This window comes from Podospora anserina, chromosome 1 (assembly GCF_000226545.1).
Source record: "Podospora anserina S mat+ genomic DNA chromosome 1, supercontig 1".
Classification (NCBI taxonomy): Eukaryota; Fungi; Ascomycota; class Sordariomycetes; order Sordariales; family Podosporaceae; genus Podospora; species Podospora anserina.
In genome coordinates this window covers 1,679,458-1,698,431 of record NW_001914859.1, presented here as the reverse complement: position 1 = coordinate 1,698,431, position 18,974 = coordinate 1,679,458, and the positions used below count along the sequence as shown (strand labels likewise).

At 50.0% G+C, this 18,974-nt stretch overlaps 7 protein-coding genes across 7 annotated transcripts; 3 read left to right on the top strand and 4 right to left on the bottom strand.

Moving 5' to 3' along the window:
* Window positions 1-875: 875 nt before the first annotated feature.
* On the bottom strand, window positions 876-2,079 carry PODANS_1_4760 (uncharacterized protein; the record flags this gene model as incomplete). The annotated part of the gene is made up of 3 exons (XM_001912643.1): window positions 876-915; window positions 1,430-1,494; window positions 1,552-2,079. Coding segments are annotated over 3 exons (633 nt in total), but the record flags the coding sequence as incomplete, so codon positions are not given.
* Window positions 2,080-2,711: 632 nt separating this feature from the next.
* Window positions 2,712-3,719, top strand: PODANS_1_4750 (uncharacterized protein; the record flags this gene model as incomplete). Its single annotated transcript, XM_001912642.1, has 1 exon — window positions 2,712-3,719. The coding sequence occupies one exon, from the start codon at window positions 2,712-2,714 to the stop codon at window positions 3,717-3,719; it is 1,008 nt and encodes a 335-aa protein (XP_001912677.1).
* Window positions 3,720-5,527: 1,808 nt separating this feature from the next.
* On the bottom strand, window positions 5,528-6,622 carry PODANS_1_4740 (uncharacterized protein; the record flags this gene model as incomplete). Its single annotated transcript, XM_001912641.1, has 2 exons — window positions 5,528-5,817; window positions 5,998-6,622. 2 exons carry the CDS (start codon window positions 6,620-6,622, stop codon window positions 5,528-5,530), a joined length of 915 nt encoding a protein of 304 aa, XP_001912676.1.
* A 1,146-nt stretch (window positions 6,623-7,768) lies between these two features.
* PODANS_1_4730 (uncharacterized protein) lies at window positions 7,769-9,421 on the top strand (the record flags this gene model as incomplete). The annotated part of the gene is made up of 7 exons (XM_001912640.1): window positions 7,769-7,821; window positions 7,881-7,983; window positions 8,033-8,178; window positions 8,240-8,383; window positions 8,438-8,699; window positions 8,755-9,094; window positions 9,150-9,421. 7 exons carry the CDS (start codon window positions 7,769-7,771, stop codon window positions 9,419-9,421), a joined length of 1,320 nt encoding a protein of 439 aa, XP_001912675.1.
* A 716-nt stretch (window positions 9,422-10,137) lies between these two features.
* Window positions 10,138-11,005, bottom strand: PODANS_1_4720 (uncharacterized protein; the record flags this gene model as incomplete). Its single annotated transcript, XM_001912639.1, has 2 exons — window positions 10,138-10,668; window positions 10,727-11,005. 2 exons carry the CDS (start codon window positions 11,003-11,005, stop codon window positions 10,138-10,140), a joined length of 810 nt encoding a protein of 269 aa, XP_001912674.1.
* A 4,449-nt stretch (window positions 11,006-15,454) lies between these two features.
* PODANS_1_4710 (uncharacterized protein) lies at window positions 15,455-16,409 on the top strand (the record flags this gene model as incomplete). Its single annotated transcript, XM_001912638.1, has 3 exons — window positions 15,455-16,235; window positions 16,286-16,324; window positions 16,381-16,409. Coding segments are annotated over 3 exons (849 nt in total), but the record flags the coding sequence as incomplete, so codon positions are not given.
* A 1,000-nt stretch (window positions 16,410-17,409) lies between these two features.
* PODANS_1_4700 (uncharacterized protein) lies at window positions 17,410-18,033 on the bottom strand (the record flags this gene model as incomplete). The annotated part of the gene is made up of 1 exon (XM_001912637.1): window positions 17,410-18,033. The coding sequence occupies one exon, from the start codon at window positions 18,031-18,033 to the stop codon at window positions 17,410-17,412; it is 624 nt and encodes a 207-aa protein (XP_001912672.1).
* Window positions 18,034-18,974: the final 941 nt, after the last annotated feature.

Here is an 18,974-nt window from a genome sequence, read left to right as displayed (position 1 = left end):
CACCAAGCTTGTTTCAACCTCTCAGCAGCTCGCTTCATTGCCGATGGCGCCGCCCTGTGACTGGCCCCTCGAGCTATTGCAACTCGCTGCGCTTGTTTGTCAGGTCGGGATTGGTGAGGACCAAAACGCTGTTGAGCGTTGCTGGCCATGAGTGCAACCACACCCAGGCGGCATCACCATCAGGGAGTGCGGTGAGAATCCAAGCTGTATCGCGTCTAGCCGCTCGACATGCTTCCAATCAGATGCCGCGCAACCGAGTCCTTAAATCGGGTCATTTGTTTGGTCCTATACTGGAATGTGGTGGTTAATTCTCATATTAAATCTGTAATGGATCATACGAACTGAGCGCTCAAGACTGCAGCGAAGGGAAACCTGTTCTTCTACGGCGTTCGGGGGCTCTGGATACACAGCAAGAATGGGAGTGGGAAACGATGGTTGGAGTAGGTTTGGTGCGTCCACTTAATTTATTCAGCTTCAAAAAGACATTGGCCCGTTTTCTTGGCTAACGGGATGCCCAGTTCCCGCCCAACCTCACATTCGTCGTAGCCACCAGCCCCAACATGCGTACAAAACAGTTGCGGTCACTGCACCAAGGGCGCTTGTTCGGTCGTTGAAGTGTGAGGAAACTGGAAGCAGTGTTCGTGAAAAAGCGCAGACGAAACGCCCCGAGGATGGTATTGTTGCTTGTTGTCCCGCGACCGAAACCACCCATGCCCATGTACATGATCCTCTATGCCCGGTATTCCCATGTCAACATCGAAATCATATTGTGATGCTCCACGACATGGCGCGGCAAATTCCCATGCAGGCAAATCCCGAAAACCAGAGCCAATGTCCTCAAATCTTCACCACCCACATTTCCAGCCGGAGCGCATTTAGAAGACGAGGGCAGCACCCTTGGTCTTCTTGTCACCACTATAGCACAATCTGTCAGCACGTGTTCGGTCCAGCAACTGGTGCACCAAATTCGAGAGACTGCCGCAGAACCCTGTTCCATATCTTGACGTCGTATGACGTCGAGTATTTTGGGGATCGAAACATGCATCACAAATATTCTCGTGGTGTGATGTGTCTATGTCGAGATCGTGTTGCCGATATTCGGAGGTGATTGGTTCGAAACATCATCGCTGCCCATCGTCCGGTGTCATGCTGACCGCAACAGCTCGAAAACCTGAATATGATTCCCCCGGCGTTTTGTACCCCAAACATCGAATTCCCATTGTATATGTGACGAGTGTTGGATCAAACTTTCCGTATGATGGTGTCGTGAAGCGTGTTCGTACTCGGAGTGGTCCTGGTCGCAGATTCGCCGCCGCGGGGTAGTCGGAAGCTCGTGGTTCACACAATCGGTTTTCATCATGCCGGTCGGTTTCGCAGGAGTCTCTCGAATTCGTGATGCTGTCAAGGAAAAAGGCGAACAAAAACTTACCCAAGCTCGAAGTGCTTGCAGCGCTTGAGAGGGAGCTGCTTCTTGGCCTTGCACGCGGAGCATTCCTATTCCACCCGTTTTAGCATCCCTCCGTCCTCGATTCAGCGATCGGGCAATCTCACCAGTCTGAGAACGATCTTCTTGGTGGTCTTCGCCTTCTTGTGGAAGACGGGCTTGGTCTGACCACCGTAACCGCTCTGCTTGCGGTCGTAACGGCGCTTTCCCTGAGCGAAGGCCGAAGCCTTGCCGGCCTTGTACTGGGTGACCTTGTGGAGCTGGTGCTTGCCGCACTCCTTGCTCTTGCAGAAGGTCTTTCTGGTCTTGGGGACGTTCACCATTTTGACGGCTGGATGGGGTCGTGATGTGGTGTGGTTGACGTGTGGTGTCGTGGGCCAGCTGCCTCTCTCTTTGGTTTTCGCGAATTTGCAACAATTTCGCCCAGGGCTGCCGTGCAAGTGTGGGTGCACGGTCGAAATTTGACCCGGTCCCGTGACTTGCCGGCCTGTTGTGGGTTTTTGACGAGGGCAGGCCCCACCTTCAGCTTTTCTCCCCGCAACTCGCTCAAGCAGCTGAGTTCTGACACTCTTATCTTTTATCGGATTTCTTATCTTATCATCGTTGCTCGAAATGTGTTTGGTCCTGCGCAACGCTCATCAAACGCCTTTGCAGGTTGCAGCTCTCCCACGTGCTCGCAGCCTCATAACCTTTTTGCTGAAGCTTGTCTTATTGTTCTCTGGTCAAGATGCAGTCCCTACGCATAGGCGCCCGTACCAGGCCTAGAGCTTTCAAAATATCTTTTTTAACCTGCACTGCCCACAGTGAGAGCCACTACTGAATGGTTTCATGTTTGGTTCCGTGTCACATCCGGTAACCAGATCATCAGCCTCGGACTGCGCCTGCTGCGCCGCTCCCGACTTCTTCACCCAATGCTTCCGCGCTTCTACCCCTGAACTGGCTATGTTGCACAATGCAACCAACAGATGCGTAACCTCCAATAACCTTCTGCTACACGAAACTCGAAATGGTTTAGCCCCCAATTCAGCTCCCGGATCAGTGCGGGTTGCTCGCACTTGAGAGATTTGGCTCAGTCTTTCCGACATGTTATCACCGGGGGGGATAAAGCATCAGGTAGCTCAAACTGCCTCCACCATTCCGCCGTCACCTTCTCCATTTCTCTGTTATCCTTCTTCGCTTTTTCACGATGGTCTCAGTGATATCCTCTTGACAGCACCTGCCATCTCTCACCTTTACGTACCTGGATCCATCTCTCACTGTATCTGTCATGATGGCAACCCTTGCCATGACCTCCTTCCCCTTTCAACCGCTTACAACGACGTACTCGAGACCTCCTGCTTGCAATGGCATATACATGCCCGGAAATATTTGGGTCATGGATAACGACCCTACCTGCCTTCCTCCAGGATTCGACACCGAGTCAACCTCCTTTTTCTCCCCCGGCATCGCTTGTCCTAGCGGGTACTGGAGTGCTTGTTCGGATTCCAAGGGCGTCAGTACGATCACCACGGTGACCTGCTGCCCAATATACCGAAGCGACATCTCTCTGTCTTGTGTTCCTTCTAATGCTGTACTCTCCGCACCTTGGGTGGACCATTTTTGCACGTTCAAAGCGAAATGGACAGGCAACGTTGTCACGGTCACCACATCTAGGAACGGCGTGACCGCCACCGAAACCCAGACATTCATATCTCCGCAAGGCATCAATGCGTTTGGTGTTCGCATGGTACACCAGACGACCGACATATCGCCCTTAAACACGCAATCAACCTCAAACACAGACCCTCCAATAACGAATTCCTCGCCCACAAGTCAATTGGGATCCTTGGAGACATCTTCAAGCCCGGACACCGCGCCAATAGCTGAACCAGCAGGTTCAAGCCTCAGTACCGGAGCTATTGCCGCAATCGCAGTGGTCATACCGATACTCGCCATTCTTGCTGGTGTTGGATTTTTCTTATGGTGGAGGAGTCGAAGGGCGCTGGCTGCCTCCTCGTTGCCGGAATCTTCGCCATTGGGAGGCCCCGCGTCAGAATTACCTGGATTTGGAGCGGGTCATCCGCAACAGAGCGGTTATACGCAACAAACAAGCACTTATCATGGAGCCGGTGGTCCACTGCCGCCCCAGTATGGAGTGTTTTCAAAGGAGATGCCAACTGCATACAAGGCTGCTGTTGAGATGCCGGGTATGGGCAATAATCACGTGGAACTTCCCGCTACCTATGATATTGGTCCACAGGAATTACCGACAATGTCAAGGCAGGACAGAGAATAGCTGGCAGAGCAGTAACTGTAAATACAGCACAGTTCTTTGACAATAGAAGCGATAGAGGGTCGTTACCATGAAACTATTCATTCAATCCTGGTGTTTCCAACATAGCATAGCACGGTGAAGGTGAGGAGGTAGACGGACGCTGTATGGTGACTCCCAGGGGTTTTATTGCTGTATTGAGTTTCTCCAACTAGCAACTGATATCAAGTCTAGGTAGGTACCTGGCCACCAACATCATGACCAATAAATCAACGATACGTAATTCCATCAACAAATGCCCATGGCACGGGCAAAACAATGCAAGCAAACGATCCTCAGCTGCCATGCAGGAACCGTTTCCATAGCCCAAGTCCCACCACTGCGACCACAGTATTCATCATGAGCACCCACTCATGATTAAGTCTTCTTCAATATGACACTCGGCAAAGTGTGTTTGCCACAGTTACCCTCCTCCTGCGTCACCTTTTGACCTAAACACGGGCCACAATCTTTGCCGTGCTTTATGGCTGCGGGGCATTTGTTGATAGTGACGGACATCTCGGTTGCGCAGCCCGATGGGTCATTGCAGCACTTGTAATGCTTCGCGCACATGTTTGTGGAGGTGGCTCGTTGTCGGTGAGTAGTTTGAGGTAGTGTTGTGGGATGTTGAGTATATCTGGCAAGGCTGACTTGTCGTTGAAGTTTCGTGAGAATGTGTGTGGCAATTCTGACTTTTTGCCGGTAGCTTTGGTAGTCATGAAGGGTAAGACTTTGAAGTGGGAATCGGGCATTACATATACTAGAAGCTGCCGTCGGTTTAGTATCAAAGGTACACATGACGACTTACCAAGGGTCAGGTTTCAGAAACCAAGTGTATTCTTTGGATCGTCAACTCTATATTGTAGATATCTCATGATCTGATCATGTTGATGAAAAGCCTCCTCTTGACGTCAAGACACTCTTTCAACAGTTCAGTTGGGTGGTTATTCGCGGTTGATTATGGTGCTCAAATACAAACATCAAAATCTAATGAAAGAGACATCAATCAAAGACAGTCGAACGTAGATATCGTCACATTAACCAAAACTATAATGATGTTGGTCTCACTGATGTGGGCTCCAAAAACAACTAGTACCTAGGTACCTAGTGAAGACCTGTCTCCGGCACAGGAAGGTTCCCTTTTTTGGCACCCTCCCCCCAAAATAATCGGCATTGCAAGCCAGTAAAACGCGTAATTATTATTATCTACTTACTTTTGCGGTGCCATTTTTTGGAGAGGGTTTTTCCTTGGTAACGCCTGTAGTCTGCATCGTGAGAGCCATTAGACTGTTTGCTGGGTCCCAACGCTCTATCTGGGATTTCTCTGGCTCGTGTTTTGTCTCATGTGGCCGGATGCTGATTGTGCAGTTCAGGGACAACATGGCAATTATTTAGTTGCAACACTGAAATAATTCAAAAAATCCATTATACCAACAGAAACACGGGGACAATGATTCGGGCCTTGGCTGATTCGCCACCTTGATTTCGCATTCCTCTCCCACAACAAATGGATGTGGTCGTCATCGAAAGCATGCTTGTGAAACCTGAGATATACCGTGTCTGGAACCAACATGATCCAACCCACATGCCTGGGATATTCCCCGTGTTTTCCCCGTATCTTCCACATCGACAAATACCACTCAGTGGCTGACCCCATTGCCGTTGGTTCCATTGACACCATTGGCTTTATCTTCGTTCTCTTTCTCAGTTTTTAGCCTCTTTTGTCTCTCCAACCTTCCCTCGCTCTTCGGATCGAAGTATGCTGTTCAAGTTCACGTCAGCTATCAATTCGATCAACACTCCGACACAATGCACCAGTAGTACATACGCTTTTCTCCAAAAACAGTCGTTCTAATGCCTCTCCTAGGGGTCTCGTACGATCCGGGAATTACGCGATGAACCACGGCTCGGTTGTCCCACAACGCAACACTCCCCACCTCCCACTTGAATCGTACATAATGGTCATCCGCAGAATGGATGTGATAGTTCAAGAAGTCCAAAATCTTATCGCCTTCATATTTCTTCAACTCGGCGAAGCCCGTGACAAAGCCGGGGTTGACGTTCAGTGCCCGGAGGCCAGTGACTGGATGAGTCCGAACAGCGGGGTGGTGGGTGTCGATTGGGGCCCGGTTGGGAGGCACTTGCCAAAGGTCGAGGATGGTGTCGTATTGAAGACGAGAGGTGTGAACGGCGTGAAGACCGGACAAAAAGTTTCTGTTTACGCTTTGTCAGGACACAAAAGACATATGGGAGCAGTGACTACAATGAGCATACTTCATGGCATCCGACAGAGTATCGTACAGACCATAAGACGATACCCACGCCGTGTCACCACCAACAGGCGGGTGCTCTTCCATTCTGAGCATCGAGTAAGATGGCGGGTTGATCTCGAAAGAGGTGTCGGCATGGAAATCGCCGCTTGGCCAAGGGGTGTAGGCCAATATCTCCCTGTGATCTATGGTGCTGCCTCTGATGACATGATGGCGCGTGTCTTTCTGAGACGGGTGACGGTCGAGCTCTCCATAGTGTTCAAAGAGTTTGACCTGACCTTCAGTGGTCAGATCTTGAGAGCGGAAGAAGACCACACCGCGTTCGTTGACCAGCAGAGCAAGCTCATCGAGCTGTTGTGGTGTCAAGGCGGAGAGCTGGACATTCTCCAGGACGGTTCCAATCGATTCGGTCAATGGAACCACTTTGATACCGGGGATCGAGAGCAACGATGGCTTGTCGGGGTTGGCAAAGAGACCTCTGTCGGGCGCTGGGGTTCGCTCTTTGTGTGGTGGCTCTGGAGGGACATGATCTTTGATCTTGAGGTTGAAGTGTGGGTGGAGGGTGACTGGAAATCCCGAGTCCGGGGAAACATTGGCGCGTGCAGCAAGGTGGGCCATGTTTGCGGCCGAAACTTCCCAGTTTGATGTGGACTGTGGATATCTTTGGTCAGGAAGGTGCGTTCTAGAGTCTTGGATCGGGGTCGTCTTCAGCTCAAGTCAGTTCAGTTCTCCAGTCTTCATCAGTCCAACATGCCCAACGACGCATCTCGCCCTTCAAATATCGTCTCAAACACCCAGCTTTCGGCATTCTCCCCATGATGCAACTTTTGGACATCCTTTGCTATCACGATATTATGCCCGCTTAAATCCGAGGTTTCCATGATGGCTTGGAGTGCCATTCAAATGCCGTCCCAATCTGCTGGTCCAGGCCTTCAGTCACCCAACGCCGACGACAGAGAGCCATGAGACGATGCAGGCATCAAATGGCATTATCAGACGCCGAACCAATCCCACACCGTTCGTATGCATGATGCAGCACTAGGCCGGTGCCGTTACGGGAGTGTATACCGAGCGAGGGGGTTTTGGTGGTATTTCAAGAGACCGAAGGTGGAAACCCACGATGGTGACAGATGACGTGCCTCTCCATGTCGATGGCATCAAGCACGCCAAACTGGCGCAAACCCCTGCACATTTGCTGCACCACGCCTGCACCACCGCTTTCTTACGACATGTGAATTCAATTACAGGGTCGATATTCGTTGCAATGGCTCGTTTTCGTGTTTCCAGCTCACTGAAATTCAAGATGCTAACAAGTTAGGCGCATGAGGAAAGCCGAGGACGTACCTAAGTTTTAGTGAAAAAGAATGCTCCATCGAACTTGAACCCCATGTCGAATCGGTTGGGCCATGGATTCACATTTGGAGTATAGATAGGTAGCAAGACGTTGCGTTGCATGCAAGAAGTCGATCATCACTTTCCTCGGCGCCTTTTCAAGTGCTCAGCGTTTTCCTTTGCGCTATCTGTTTCACTTTTTTGTTTGATTTTGTTTGTGATACCCAGTCGACGCAAAATGGCCGACGAAAAGCAACTTGAGAAGGTGACAGCGAGCAGTGTGAGCCAGAGCTTCACCGACGACGATGGACAAGAAATCACCTGGACAGAGGAAGAGGAGAAGGCACTGCTTCGAAGGTACGCTTTCCATGTCCTTGAACTGACATCATGAACCATTGTTGACTTGACTCTTTCAGGGTTGACTTTCTCATCATGCCTCTCTTGATCCTTGGTTTCTTTGCCCTCCAAATAGATCGCGGAAACATGTAAGTTGAGCCATCATGCCCTTATTTCTATCACCATGACTAACATACGTTTAATCAAGCGGCAATGCCATGACGGATTTTTTCATGCAAGAAGTGGGAATCACACAGTTTCAGTTCAACATCGGCCAGCAGCTGCTGTCTACAGGCATCGTGCTTCTCGAAGTAGGTCACCATCAACCATATGTCTGAGCTTCAGACTAACAAGTCATAGATTCCCAGCAACATCATCCTGTATCGTGTTGGCCCAACCCTATGGATTGGCTGCCAGATTCTTGCCTGGGGTGCAGTCGCTACCTTTCAAGCCTTTATCAAGGGGAAGGGCTTGGGGCCATATCTGACGACCAGATTGCTTCTTGGGTATGTCCCTGCTACCTCGGGATATGCCACATTGAAAGAGAGACTAATCTTGATATTACAGTCTCTGTGAAGCTGGTTTTATTCCTGCCGGTCTTTACACCATGACCCGGTGGTACAAGCGCAGTGAGATTTCGAGGCGGTTCTCCTACTACTTCCTCGGCAACCTCTTTGCCGGCGCTTGCTCAGGTCTCATTGCTTATGGAATGTATGTTCGGCATGTTGACCGTCTTATTTGAAACTTTTCTGACCTTATCTACAGTTTGCACATGAGAGGTATTGCCGGTCTCTCTGGGTGGCAATGGCTGTTCCTTCTCGAAGGCCTCTTTACCATTGTCGTCGGCCTCATCTTCATCGCCTTCTTCCCCCAGTCCCCAGCCAACCCAAGATCCTTGATCGCAGGCAAGAGCTTCCGCTACTTCACCGAGAGAGAGTCTGCGATTCTGCAAGCACGCGTCTTCAAGGACGACCCGTCCAAGCTCCAGCCTAGACAACATGTCAGCTGGGGTGAAGTGAAGGATACTGTAAGTCCGGCCAATCTCACCTGGGCCAGCAACCAAGACTAACCAAAAACAACAGTTCACCAACTGGCGCATCCTCCCTCACTTCCTCACCACCATCCTCGGAATGGCTTCCGCTCATGCCCTGGGTGCCTATGCCCCCACCCTCGTCATCGGCTTCGGCTACGGCAGACTGCAGTCCAACGCCATGATGACAATCGGCGCATGGATTCTCTTGGTCCTCAACCTCCTCTGGGGCTGGCTCGCGGATAAGTACAGCAAGAGAGGGCTGATGGTGTTCCTTGGTGTCTTGGGTCTCTGGGTCTTCCAGCTTGGAAACCGCCTCCTGATCACCTCCCCTAATAGAGACCTCCGGTTCGGTTTCTTGACTATGGCTACTGCTTTTATGGCCAATTGGCGTATGTTACCCCCCCATCTCATTTCCAGTCGATATCACTGACAGATATGATTCAGACGCCGTCAACGGAGCCTGGCTCTCCCTCAACGCCAGATCTGCCGGCGAGCGCTCCATCACTATGGCTATCTTTGTCATGGGCGCGAACATTGCTGGTATTGCTGGCTCGCAAATCTTCCAAGCGCATGATGCGCCTGTTTATAGGACTGGGTGGACGATTATTGTTGCGCTTTGCTCAGCTTCGCTTTTCATGTCGATCGTGGCGAATGCGCAGTATTGGTTGTTGAATAAGTTTCAGAAGAGGGAGGGAGAGGATAGGTACAAGTACTAGATCGGGGGAGAGTAATGGTTTTGAATAAGCGATACCCTGGTTTGGATTTTGGGAGATGCCCGATTATAGATGAATGGAAAATGATGATATGACCAGAAAAAAAAAGGCTGTGCAGTGTGTGGCTCTAGTGGATGTTGTAGAGGATCGGTGGCGTAGATTTTGGCTCTGTTGTGTACGACTAGAGGGGCAGTGACTTCATAGCTTGAGTCGGTCCTTTCCCGATGGTCTAGGTGCTTTGGCTTTGAAGGAACCTCTGGAGAGTTAGATGACGTGTGAAATAAATGAGGGTGCCGCTTTGACCTTTTCGTGTTTCTGTACACCATCCTGAATACCTACCTAAGCGACCTACCACACAGTACGACACCAAGACCGTGTACCGGGTCACAATAAACTGCGGCACAGGCCCACGGGAAGGATGCCACTCTATCTATACTCGCCCCAATAGCGTCACTCCAAGCCGATGTGGCTAATGTTGTTGGGAACGGGAGCGGCACGGTTCGCTTACAACACCAACTACACCGGTTAACTACCACTATCAGTGTGATGGTATTCTGAAATGTTTTTTTTTTCATTTTACTTTTTTATATTTCGTAACTGGTCCATCGTGTACTTTGACACAGCCCACCGGGTATAATCCTCGTTCCTAACATATCCCATCCATCTATTACCAGAGCAAAACCTTTTTTGTACAAGAACAACAACAAAACAAAAGAAACTTAGAACCCCTCCTTGGTAACAACCAAATCATGCTTCACCTCAATCCCCCTACCCCACTGCGAACTCGGTACCGGTCTCGAAGAAGTCGACCCAGGTGTCCCGACCTTGATCTCCGTAGTGACCGAAGGCTTGAGACCCAGCTTGAGCTTGCTCACCGCATCCCCATACTGCGCGTGGTCCTCCACCCTGTCCACCCTGACCTCCTTGTCTGACCTGTCATCGCTCTGGAGCTCCACATCCTCGGGGTAGATGATGCTCCTCGTGCTCCCTGTCTCGTTGCGGGATCTCTTGCTCTTGCTTGGGGCCGTCCCATCACGGCCGGAGGACTTTTGATAGCTGCCGTAGCTGTCGTTGCTCGAGTTCATAGAGGGAAAGATCTTGGCGACTAGAGGGCGGAGAGTAGGGAGGCAGGCACAGGTGATGCCGGAGCAGAGCTCACCGACGGACCAGCATGAGGAGGCGACGTTGTCCCATGTGACATCCTCGCTGAGGCGGAGGTACTGGATGCGGATAACGGAGATGGCGCAGGTCTGTGGCCAAAAGGTCAGCAAAATGTGAGAAGAGCGGTGAGACGAGAGAGGGACTCACAAAGAAACCCAAGCAAAAGATACCGATCAATGCGACCTTTTGGTTCTTCTTCAGGTTCAGCTTGCTAAGAGCTGGCAAAGGAACGACAAAAACGATAACATCGGTAACAATGTTGCCGGCCGCGTTGATATACCAGAAAGGCAGGTTGGGAATGCAAGTTCCCGGCGTTTCTGGCAGCCAAAACTTCTCGATGGGCGTGCAGGTGAAGATGACGACGAGTAGTTGGGAGATGGACCACAAGGCAACAATGATTCCAGCAAACATCACCACCTTTCTCATCTGTGGTGTCCCGAGAATGCGCCAGTATTGGAGGAGGAAGGTGATTTTGATAGCTGTCAATGACCCGTTATAGAGGACGATGGAGGTGTAGAATGTCTATCAAGGTTGGTTAGAACATGTTGCTACCCAAAGTAGGTAATATGGCTTGGAGCAGACGTACCCTGAAATATTTCCACAGCTGAGACCCGTCCACGACCGCGATGTGTTTGCCATGTCCATAAATTGTATCTAAGAAGATGATGGTCAGTCAGGTATGTTGGCTTGAACCGGACATCTGCCCACGTACTTGAAGCGACCATGATCCCACTGCCCATCGCCAAAAGAAGGGCTACAATAGCAGCCCAATCGTCCATCCCGAATTGACGAATCAGTGTCGCACGGGAATAGGACCGCAACCCTACGGCAGTTGTGGCCGTCGTCAAGCAAACTGCCACGACGGCGATGACAACCCCGGCCCGCGATTCATACATCTCGGGTGCTAAACCCTCTGGTGGTGTAAAGGTATCCGACATCTTGTATGTGTGTGGTGATGTAGTCTGGTGAAAGAACGAAATGCCGAGTCGAGGGTGATCGCTGATACGATCAAGACGACCTGAAGGGAAGGTCCACAGCGGAAGCTATCGGCGGGAGCAGACTACCATGATATACCGTGACGGACCGGCGTCGCTTACGGGGGAAACCACGGACCTCTAGAGTCGGTCAGGGTCAGTGAGTGTGGTATGTGCCGTTGGTACACGGCCTGATGCAAGACGAACGGCAGAAGGAAGGGAAGGGGTTGTGTTCTCTGCAAGTATTGCGTCCTGAGCGATATAAGTCACAGCCGTTTGGGTTCTCGACTTGTTGGAGTGTTCCCCGGATTCTTACATTGTCCCGAACGTTCTGCACGCTCAGATCTCCTGGGATTCACCCTCGTCGATAACCCCATGTCTAGGTTGTCCCCCTAGGAGCTCTGATTTCATGGCAACTGGTATTCTGCTACGCTAGGAGTAGCATCGCCTAGGCCTTCGATTCCGCTCTAGTGCCGCAATGCTCGGCGGGCGAGCTCCGTCACTGGTGGCTGCATCAGTAGCTCGATTTCCGGGGACCTCGAGTTTATCCGGAGGGGGCTTCCCAGGTTTTCTTTGCAGAGTCCCTCTCGCCCCAATGCAAGTCAAGCCGGGGCGGCGGGACTGAGCATCCAGCAGGTATCAGATCTGGAAAGAGGTCCGGCTGAGTTTCCACTTTTGGCACCTGACAATCTCTTTGAGAGGTCGAGGTAGTGATCTGCTAACGTACAGTCTTAGTTGGTGTATCTATCAGTGTCATAAAAACACTCCGTCCTCCCAAAGGTATCCGACTCACATCATTCCCAGTCATGCGCTGTTCCTGGATCTGGGACACGGCTCGGTAGTGCGTAAAAGGTCTTCCCTCTTGCAGTGCTACCAGCTGCGTCCTCCAGCCATGAGTTTGGATCCGAGATGGCGGCCATCGTGTGATTGGTGGTGAGCAGAGCCAGAAGCAGAAGCTCAGAAGAGCAGGGATGGTGTTCCATGGTTCGTGGCCCCTGTCTCCCTAATGCGCGCCACGAACAGCGCACAGATCTCTTGTTGAGCAGTGTGATATTTGGCCGTTGAAAAAAAATGGAAATGATGTGCAACCCCCGCAGGCCCAGCCAGTCAGACAAAAGAAAACAAGTGGAAAGCCACACGCTAAGCCAAACCGGGCCCTGCGACGTTTCTCTTACTCTTCTCCGCTATTGTCTGTGCACACGGGACGGGACCCACCGACCATCTCGGCCCTCGACTCCAAAGAAGCTGAAGAAACGCGTTCTTCTCAACCTCGAAATCTTGTTGGTCTTCACAATTCTCATCACAGTACATACATACATACAGAGTCAATGCCAGTCTGTGCGTCCGCAGCAAAAGCTTGATCGTTTGAGAAGGTCGCCGTTTTACAAGTTTCTAGCAATCCTTCCAGCTTTCATCGTGTTCGAGAAATGCAGTGATGAGAGCCAAGGGGGGGTTGATCACCAAACCAGATGTGTGGCAACTCTGGCACAGGGAAATCATTGTTTGCGTTCCCTCCTGAGCTTTAACCAGCTAGAGATTGGCATCTTACAGCCCTCATTCAGCATGAAGATCGATCTCGTCTGCCGGACACACCGTGAGTGGGTGGCACAGGGGTTGCTGTCGATTTTCAGGGACACAGCAGTGCCGTGCAGCTCTTGGGAGAAGAAAATCCTTCGCAACAGCGTGGTTCAACGATAGTGAAGAAAGAAGCAACCACCAGACAACATCCATCTCTCGACAGCAGAAATGATGAGGAGGTTCTCGCCAAAACTTGGTCTTACATAAAGCCTGAAAGGGCCGAAACATCTGGCTGCAGGTACGGATACGACTTTGCTGACAGCCGCACACCTCCTCACCTCGCAAGCCAAACGAAGGCAACAACGGATGCTGCTGCCGACAAAGCTGAGAGGTTCGTGGGAGGGCAGGGCGTGCAGGCATCGCAATCGCTTCGACTTGTGTTTCGTTCACAAAACCTCAGTCTAACCCAAGATGTGATAGCTCGGTTGGGATAAGCCCTAAATCTCTTCGACTGTCTGCCCCCCTGCTTGGCCAAGGTGCCATTGATCGTGTCAGCGAATCTCGGGGGAGATCTCAGGATGGAATCCTTCTTCTGACCAGGAACCCCCGATTCCCTTATCGAGGATCTCATTCTAGCAGACCACTCGATAGTACATCATATATTTTTTCGTAGATGTGGTGAGAAGAGTTCGGCGGTCGCTTAAACCAAAACCCGGTGTGACTTGCAAAGAGGTTGAAAGAAATGCAACCCTTGGCACCCACCGGCTCGCTGGACAATTTATTCCGCCCGCCTCGCGGAGCATTTCCTTGACATGAGGGTTGCATCGCTTGGCCCCAAGAACACCACCAACACAATATTTCTGGTTCGCACCCGAAATTGTGCTCAGGATGCCGCTTTTTAATACGGATATCATATCTTTGATGAAATAGAGCTTTATGCTGGACGATAAAACAGGTGAGATAAAGGGACTTGCTTAGAATGACTTGCAACTCGGACCACCTCACCACCGGCTGCACAGACTACCCTACCCGCACTTAGCAATCAATTCAATTAATTAAATAACTAATTGGATTGCACAAAGTACTCGAGCGCGTATACATTATTGATTAATCAATTGGGACTTACCTACCCTATAAACTATTAAAATATATATAAGCGTAATAGGCTTTTTAAAAGTAAAAAAAGCTTCGATATTTTTTACTGTTTAAATAATTATATAGGAATGTCGTGCTTTTGATTTAAAAGTATGGCTTGCGTAGTAAATATTATGCTTAAAGTCCAAAATCGAGATCTAGTACCCGATTGGGCTTAGTGGATAGTATTAGCTTTAGCTAAATTAAGTGGGTAGTTAGGTGACTTATCTTATATAATATATGGGGAGGTAGTCATAGTTGCAAGTCATTTAAGAAAGTCCAGATAAAGTCCTTTGCGTTGAGCGGACAGCTAGCTTCGTGTTCGGGATAACGAGACCCAAAAAAAAGGGGGGGCAGCTCAGGATGTGAAAAAGTTTCAGGAGTAAGGGTCGCCAGAGGCGAGAGCGAAGGGAGATGACCGGGTTCTATTTTCAGGCCCAGTTGCTACTTGCATTGATCTTGGGTGATGCACGATCTGGATCAGTGGTGCCGTTCTGTCGGGCTTGCTGTTCGCTACCTGTTTTCCAGGCGATGCCATGAAATGAAACTTGTTGAGCTGGCTTGAATGAAACAAACTCATATGCGAGTGTGTCCAGAGGAATTAGAAGCATAATGCCAAGCTGCCAGTTCATGTGCTGTGTGGATCAGTATTCTATTCTGCGGCAATTCGGAGGACTAGATGCAGATGGTATTTGTATGGCTCTGGGAGTTATGTGGCAACCACATAATAGACAAATAGCTGGCACTTCCAGGGCATGGTTGCTTCCTCATCATGTTGCCAACAGCACATACTTAGCCGACGGGCCACATGCCTTACCTCGTCAAAAGCTCTTTCATAGTTCGTGATTTCAGTACTGGTAGCTAAATATCAAATCGAATGCATCTTAACTTCCTGATAAATTGGGCAAAGATCTACATGGCTGTCTAGTCAGCCATCACAACATAGCTGTCGTGTAACCCGATAGTAGTACAAGCTCAATATTAATCCGAGCATGCGCAAGCCGCAACACTTGGTTGGTGTAATGGAAGAATAGTCCGAAATCTTGCATTTAGAGGAGGGTAGGAGTGTGGAGGTGTCGCAGTCTCTCTCCAAAATTGACAGCTCTATCACCCAATCACAAGTGTATAGGTGATGTGTGTCTCTGTTCGGGTAAAGTAAGGTATGAGGGGGTCTTAGAGAGGGGTTCAACGCTCCCCAAGATAAGTCCTTGGGATTCTGTTGTTGAACGTGCCGGGCTTTTGTTCTTGAAATTCCAAGTTCTTGCATAGAGACTCAATCACCTTCATCATCAAACTTGCTCTGACAGCGGCTTCCCACAAGCTTCCCCATCACTCCACAATGTCCTCGCAAGACAAAGCCAAAACCTCTTACGCGCAAGTCGCAACAGCCTACGACGGCTACGCTCAAACCCCAGCCGGCATCATCGAAGCCCAACTCATCGCCCGTGCCCTCGGCCCCGGCGATCTCACCGGCCTTCACGTCCTAGACCTCGGTGGAGGCAGTGGTATCCACGCCAGAGAATGCATCGACTACGGCGCGGAATCAGTCGACATTGTCGACATCTCCCCCGAGATGCTCAAAATCGCTTCCAACATTGAAGAGTCCCTCGGCCGCGAGGGCAAGATCCGGTTCTTTGAAGCTGATGTCTCGAAGCCTTTGTCTGAGTACAACCACCCACTACGAGAAAAGTACGATGTCGTCATGGCGAACTGGATCTTCAGCCACGCCGACAAGAGGTCAACTCTGGAGGGCATGTTTGCCAATATTGGCGCCTATTTGAAGCCAGGGGGGATCTTTGTCGGGATTAGAGATGCGAATCCCTTCAGTCATGAGTTCAAGAGGGGGAAGTATGGGGCTCATACGGGCTGGGTCAAGGAGATTGAAGGAGGGGTGAAGTATTGGGCTGTTTTGCACTGCAAGCCTGAGCCGGTCGAATTTGAGGTTGCTTCGCTTGAGATTATCTATGGGGGGTCGAAGGAGCTGTATGAGAATGCTGGGTTGACAAAGATTGTGGAGATGTCACTGGAGAGTGCGCAGTGTGTGAAAGATGATCCGGAGTTTTGGGCTGATTTCTTGAAGGATCCTTTTTTGGCTGTTGTGCGTGCTGTGAAGACCTAGGTAGGTATGTTCCAGTCCGCTACTTGGGCCAGGAACTGATCTACTCTTCCTTGCAGACCCTGGTTCATATTGGAAAGCCCTCTGACAACCCTCTCTACCTCCCCTTGGCGTGCACGCTGAATGACGTTCAGAATATGCCGTGCTCTCCTTACTTTGTCCATCCCATATGCATCTGCCTTGTACCCTTCGTTGGAGTCCTTAACAAGCCAATATTCATGAGTCGAATCATAGATTGTCAGCAGAACAGTCGCTGTAATCGGAGCAACGGCTGTTGGTCGACTATCTAGAACATCAAAGACCCCAACCACAAGCCAGAACGCAGCTCTCTCTAAGAGTTCTTCTGTGGTGGAAATTTGCAACGGTGGTCGACGGCTCAAGAATATTTCCAACAGGCCGTCATCATGCTTCGCAGCTGCCTACAATGCACGATTTGGCACATGATTGACCTCCCTAGCTTCATGGTTGAGCACAAGTTTCAGCAAATCTGGGCTCCTCCAACGAGTTGCCCGTATGATTATTTCCTCTGTGATGAAGCATTCATCTCCTCTTTGCTCAAGCAGAAATTGTAGAACTTGCAAACCAAATTGAGACGGTAGCGTCTTTCCCGTGTCGTGAGTTGGAGGTCGAAAGTCATATGCCTTTTTACCCATGCTTTCAACGAGTGTTTCCTCACTTATCGTGATGTATTCGGCCGTTGGCTCGAAGATAGAAATAGATTCGACCAAAACAGCTGTTCTCAGTTCGATCTTATATCTTTTCCTTGCTCCATGTTTTTCTGAATAGAGGCTTGTATCCTTGTTGGTCAAGTCCAACTCGTCTTTATAGCAGGCCATTAAATCTCCCCTGCTTTTCAACGTGTCTGGATGCCGTGAACAATGTATTAGTGCCCTTGTCTGTGCCACATCTCGAAACACAGCTTCCGCAACATCAAATATCTTCTTTGCTTGCCACCTTTTTCCAAGAAATGTACACGTTGATAACGTTTAGGGGTCTTCTTTGCCAAATTTACTGGCACAGAAACCCAATAATCCTTGAAGTTCCACCGTCGCGTCTGGCTCGACCGCTGTCAAGATCTGAACCGCATCTTAGAATTTAGCACGGCGGCGATTGCGTGCCTCTGTATTTGCCGTAATTGGAAATTTCTTTTTGAGTGTCTGTTGAGTTTTCTCAGGTGTATGACGCCAGTTCCAGACGATCAGAGAATCGTGTTGCAAATTCAAGTTTTGCAAGCTAAGATCTCTGGGCGCGTCAAAGTTGTCGGGGGTGGTACTCATAATGACAAGGAAATAATATCCCTGAAGCCTTAATATGACAGGTTTTTGGACCCCTTCGATTGAGCAGAGCCAGTCCCCCGGCTCAACAACAGTGGTAGCCGGTACCACCCATCTTGACGTTGTCTGTTTACTGCTGTTCATCGACGACCAAGCAATCAACACCAATTTCCTGTTGTCGGCACCAACCATATCTTCCACAGATGTTAGCTGGCCGATTATTGTACCCTTGTTTCTGATGATCACCATGTCTTTTGCTGTAACAATGGTCACCGTCGCCTGAGTCCCAAATAGATATCTCACCACACTTCCCGGCAAAGTCTCCCATGGGGCTTGGTAATTTGGCATTCGTTCTTCTCCCAGAAACTCATCAGCGCACATGCCAAGCAATGCAAAGAGCTTGTCGCGGCGATCCGTTGCGTTATGGAGGCGGTACATCACGATCAAGTTGCCGAGTGAATACAAGTTAAGAGAAAAACGACTGTGGGAAGGTGGAATGGGCCCACTTTGGGTTGTTTAAATTGGGACTTTCGGAGCAAGACATAGCAGAGAAGATAGAACCAACTTCACCCCTGAGCAGCAGCCCGACGGATTTCTTCCAATGCTTCATCACTGTTATGGTCCGGCTCTCCAAGCCATACCACCACACGATCGGCCATGCTATAAATCTCGGCCATTCTTTGGACTTATTTTCCCTTTTTCTTGTCGTCTTCTTGATTGATGCAGATTGCATCTATCCAGAGAATTCGCTCAAAGAAGGCATCTCGGAGATGTGTAAGGGCGGCATGCAAGTTCGCTCCGATATTGGCGGGCATTTCGTCGATTGAGATGGAGTGAGCTTGTGTCGGATTGGTCGAAACTGCACGACTTCAGAGGGCTAACGCTACCTGTTCATTGGCTTTTGAAGATGTAAACAGAAGCAGTGTCCAACTGCTGGAATGATCATGGGAATTCACATATGCAGACGCAAATTAGATAAGAGGATTGGTCGTGGCGATCCCGTGGGGACTACCCAGCAGCAACCACTTACCCGGCTCTTGCCTACCTACCTACCTACCTACCAGGCGTGTCATCCAGCACCGCAGCCAATACACCTTGACTGTTCTCTGAAAATGGCATTGCCAAATCACCCTGGTCAGCTGCCCTGTACTCGTGCATTAGCATAATCAACTTGCAGCGAGCTAAATGCGGCAACATGACTTTCTTATGTTTCTTACACCACTCCACATGCATCACAACTCCTAAGCAGCCACCAAAGCTGACCAAGCATAAAAATATCAGGCAAGTGCTGACCTCAACCCGAAAGCACCAATCACAGACCCTGTTCGCATTTATATCAAACACACCCTCACAGCTGAATCTTACAGCTGAACCTTTCA